At 38.9% G+C, this 4686-nt stretch overlaps 1 protein-coding gene across 1 annotated transcript; it reads left to right on the top strand.

Annotated features, from left to right (window-relative positions):
• The first annotated feature begins 653 nt into the window (after nt 1–653).
• LOC123692642 lies at nt 654–1598 on the top strand. The gene has a single exon (XM_045637410.1). The coding sequence runs from the start codon at nt 654–656 to the stop codon at nt 1596–1598; it is 945 nt and encodes a 314-aa protein (XP_045493366.1).
• The last annotated feature ends 3088 nt before the right edge of the window (nt 1599–4686 follow it).

Genomic DNA, 4686 nt, shown 5'->3' with positions numbered 1-4686 from the left:
TACATAAAGGCTGTGAGAATCGCAACAATTTTCCGGCACATTTCCGAGCGGGCTAACGAACGGAAACGCAGGGGACGCGGCCAATTGGCGGATAAATGCACCTCAATTACTATATTGTGGCAACATTTTTCTCCCTAGATTTGTTCCGTCTGAAGTTGCTAAAAGTTTTTTGTTCGCGATCAAGGATAACGAGCGGGACTTGTTCTCGGGTGAATATTCATTTTAATATTTAACCGGCGTATCTGATTCTGCCAACCAAATTTAAAGAAATACTTCAAATTTTTGATGTATTTTTGCAGCTTGGAAGAAAGAAACTGATAGACTTAATACGTCTTATATTACAGACAGGAACACAAATAAATTAAAACTCAACGCAAATGATGACAAAAAAACGAACTTATAAAACCCACATTGTGGCGACACGTACTTATAGTTATACCTAAATGTGTGAAAATGATGACAGCGCAAGATGCGACTTGCGAGCGTGCGTTGTGTTACAATTTTATTTCATACAATAAACCAGTTGATATCTAGCGTCCGAGCGTTTCACTTGTCTCCTTTATTCACGCAACTTAACATTGGTGACCCCGACGTGATCTCAGCACGATACGATACGTGAAGTGACGTGGCGTGAGAAGTGATATCAACTCGCTATGTTTCCCATGTCAGGAAAACAAGTCGCAGCACCAGCTACGGAACCGACGCCAACACCAGAAAAACGAGATTCAGATAGAGACGCTACATATAAGATGGAGGAAGGACAAGGAGAATTAGCAGCAATCAGCGTCGGTTCTCGCATACCAGAGTTTTGGACTGCAATGCCGAGACTGTGGTTTTTCCAACTAGAAACCATAGTACGCCCGCAAAAGTTAGGAGACGCAGCGAAATACGACCTTGTTATCACCAAATTAGGATGCGAAACACTGCAGCAAATCAGTGATATCTGTTTTTCACCACCTGAAAACAACAAGTACGATGCTATAAAGGAGCGGCTCTTGCAAGTGTATGAAGAAAGTGCAGACAGACAGTTCCAGAAACTAGTAAGTGAAATGGATTTGGGCTCACAAAAACCGTCACATTTACTACGGCGCATGAAGGAACTTGGCCGAAATACCCAAGTTTCTGATAAAACCATCCATAGTTTATGGCTCTCAAGGTTACCATCTTCAGTACGAGCTGTCTTAACCGTGAGTCAAGATCAGACGCTAGACAATCTCGCGAACATGGCAGATAAAATATTGGAAAATATGAAGGGAGAACAGATTGCTGAAGTCCATAGTTCCAGTAGTCAACACCAGTTTCCAGTCAGCGATTTGGTTACTCAGATGCACAAAATGAATTTGGAAATTGCATCACTGCGCGAGGAGGTGAAGGACAGGCGACAACAATACCACCGCAGCCGTTTTCGAGGGTATGGCCGTGGACGAGGAGGATTTCGAGGAAGAGCGCGTTCCAGATCATCGTCAAGACCACGCATGACTCCAGAACATCCAAACTGGTTGTGCAGATACCACTTTCGTTTTCGTGAGCGAGCTCGAGCCTGTGAAAAGCCGTGTGCCTGGAAAGCGCCATCTCGGTCATCTTCACCGGAAAACTAAGTGCGGTACGGATATCGGCGGTGGATCACGTACCTAACAAGAATCACCGTCTTAGTGTATTCGATAAGGAGACCGGAATGACATTTTTAGTGGACACAGGTGCAAATATTTCGGTGGTACCAGTAACACGTAAGCAGAAGCTGTCCGGTGAGTGTTCTAATTATAAACTTTTTGCCGCGAATAATAGCGAAATTAAAACTTATGGTGTAAAAACAATACATTTAAATTTAAATTTAAGAAGGTCTTATCGATGGACATTTGTAATTGCAGACGTAAGCCAACCTATATTAGGAGCGGATTTTTTAGAGTTTCATAATTTATTAGTAGATTTAAGAAATAAGAAACTTGTTGACAGGGTAACTAACTTGAATGTTGTTTGTTCTATAACTAATTCGTCGCAGGCACCAATATGTACGATTATGGATACACACCCGCTTTATAATTTGTTGAAAGAATTTCCTAATATAACAAAACCAGTTTCGTTTAAGGAAACACCTACTCATGCCATTTATCATCATATTGAAACCACTGGTCCACCAGTTTACGCGCGGGCGCGGCCATTGCCGCCAGATAGGTATAGAAGGGTTAAAGAGGAGTTCCAGGTAATGCAAGAGATGGGCATATGCAGGCCATCGAAAAGTCCTTGGGCTAGTCCGTTGCACATAGTACCTAAAAAAGGAGGCGAGATAAGACCAGTAGGTGATTATAGGAGGCTAAACGCTGTTACTATTCCTGATAGATACCCTATTCCGAGACTAAGGGATTTTACTTACCTGTTAGCAAATAAAAAGATATTTTCGCGGATAGACATAAATAGAGCTTATCATTGCATATTAAATCATCCAGACGACATTCCCAAAACTGCGATTATTACACCTTTTGGATTGTTTGAATTTACTAGAATGATGTTTGGCATGCGAAATGCTGCGCAAACGTTCCAAAGATTTATGAATTGTATTGTTTTACAGGGATTTGACTTTTTATTTTGTTATTTAGATGACGTCATTTTAGCAAGTAATAGCTTAGAGGAACATAGGGAACATTTAAAATTAATATTTGAAAGATTTGACAAATATGGTATAACTATTAATTTAAGTAAATGCGATTTTGGTAAGACAGAAATAGAATTTTTAGGCTACAAGGTAAATACAAACGGTATCCATCCATTAGAGAGTAAAGTAAAGGTTATTGAAAATTTTCCTAAACCAAAAACGGTAGAGGAACTACGTAGATTTTTAGGGATGATCAATTTTTATAGGTCACATTTACCTAAAGCCGCAGAAAATCAAGCTATATTAAATTCATTTATACATGGTTCAAAGAAACGCGATAATACTGTAATTACGTGGAATGAGTCAGCTGACAAAGCATTTTTGGAATGTAGGCGACAGTTACGACATGCTGTAACGTTAGCGCATCCGTTGCCCGATTGCGAGTTAGCACTTTTTACTGACGCCTCGAACACATGCATAGGTGCGGTTTTGCAACAATTTGTTAATAATGAATGGCAACCATTAGGTTATTTTTCCAAAAAGATCACAGATTCCCAACAGAAATACTCCGCATATGATCGCGAATTATTAGCTATTTATATGTCAATACAACATTTTCAAAATTTAATAGAAGGGAGACAAATAATAGTCTTTACAGATCATAAACCTTTAACATACGCCTTTACTAAAAAGAACTGTGAGAAAGAGGTAGCTAGGAGAACAAGGCAATTATTATATATAAGTGAGTTTACAACAGACATACGTCACATATCAGGTGAACAAAATGTAGTCGCGGACTGTTTATCACGAATAGAAAGTATATCAGGTCAAAGTGTAATAGATTATAATGAATTAGCGGAAGAGCAGAGTAAAGATAGAGAATTACAAGAGTTAGTCAAGGACAATACGCAATTTAGGGAAATTTTAGTACCGACATGCGATAAGTCAATTGTTTGTAACGTTAGCGGACAGAAAGCTCGTCCTTATTTAACAGAGAAGTTTAGAAAAATCGCTTTTGATATAATCCATAATTTAAGCCATCCCGGTATTCGCACTAGTAGAAAAATGGTAGCAAATAGATATTACTGGCCAGGTATGAATAAAGAGGTAGGGCAGTGGGCGAAAACATGTATTAAATGTCAACGTGCAAAAGTACAACGTCATAACAAATCCGAGTTAGGTACTTTCCCATCATGCCAACGCTTTGAACACATACATGTAGATATAGTAGGTCCGTTACCTAGCACACCTGAGGGCTATAGGTATTTAGTCACGGTTATAGATAGGTTCACGGGGTGGCCGGAAGCTTTTCCTATAAGAGATATACATGCGGAAAAAGTAGCAAAGGTTATATACAATGGGTGGATAAGCAGGTTTGGATGTCCTATCAGGTTGACAAGTGATCGAGGAACCCAATTCGAAAGCAATTTGTTCCAGCAACTAATGAAATTATTTGGAATAAATAAAATAAGAACAACTAGTTTTCACCCAGAGAGTAACGGAAAAGTAGAAAGATGGCACAGATCTCTTAAGGCAGCCCTTATGGCCAGAATGAGTGAGTCAAATAATTGGTTAACAGAGTTAAGTACAGTATTGTTAGGATTAAGAGTAGTTCCACGCGTAGATACTAGTATTAGTGCAAGCGAAATGGTGTATGGTACAAACATAAGAATTCCAGGTGAATTTTTTGAAAATAGCGAACATCATTTTAACGAGGCACATGATTATGTTAAGCATATTAGAAATATAATTAGCAAATTAAGACCTAAATCAATACGTCAATATAATTCTAGAAATATTTTCGTACATTCAGATTTGAAAGAATGCAATCAAGTATTTGTTAGAAATGATACGGTAAGAAAATCACTTCAACCACCTTACGATGGCCCATACAGCGTCATAAGTCGTGGTAATAAAAGTTTTGTTATACAAATGCCAAATAGAAAGGTTAGGATTTCTATCGATAGGTTGAAGCCAGCCTTTATATTAAAAGATGATGTTAATGTGGAGAACAATATTGTTCCGCATAACACTCCTGTATCGAAGTCGGTTCAGCATGCGCCGCCCATAAGCGTAACTAGGAGCGGTCGCGTAAT

The sequence above is a fragment of the Colias croceus genome, chromosome 6, assembly GCF_905220415.1.
Source record: "Colias croceus chromosome 6, ilColCroc2.1".
NCBI lineage: Eukaryota > Metazoa > Arthropoda > Insecta > Lepidoptera > Pieridae > Colias > Colias croceus.
This window is presented reverse-complemented; position numbering and strand designations above follow the sequence as displayed.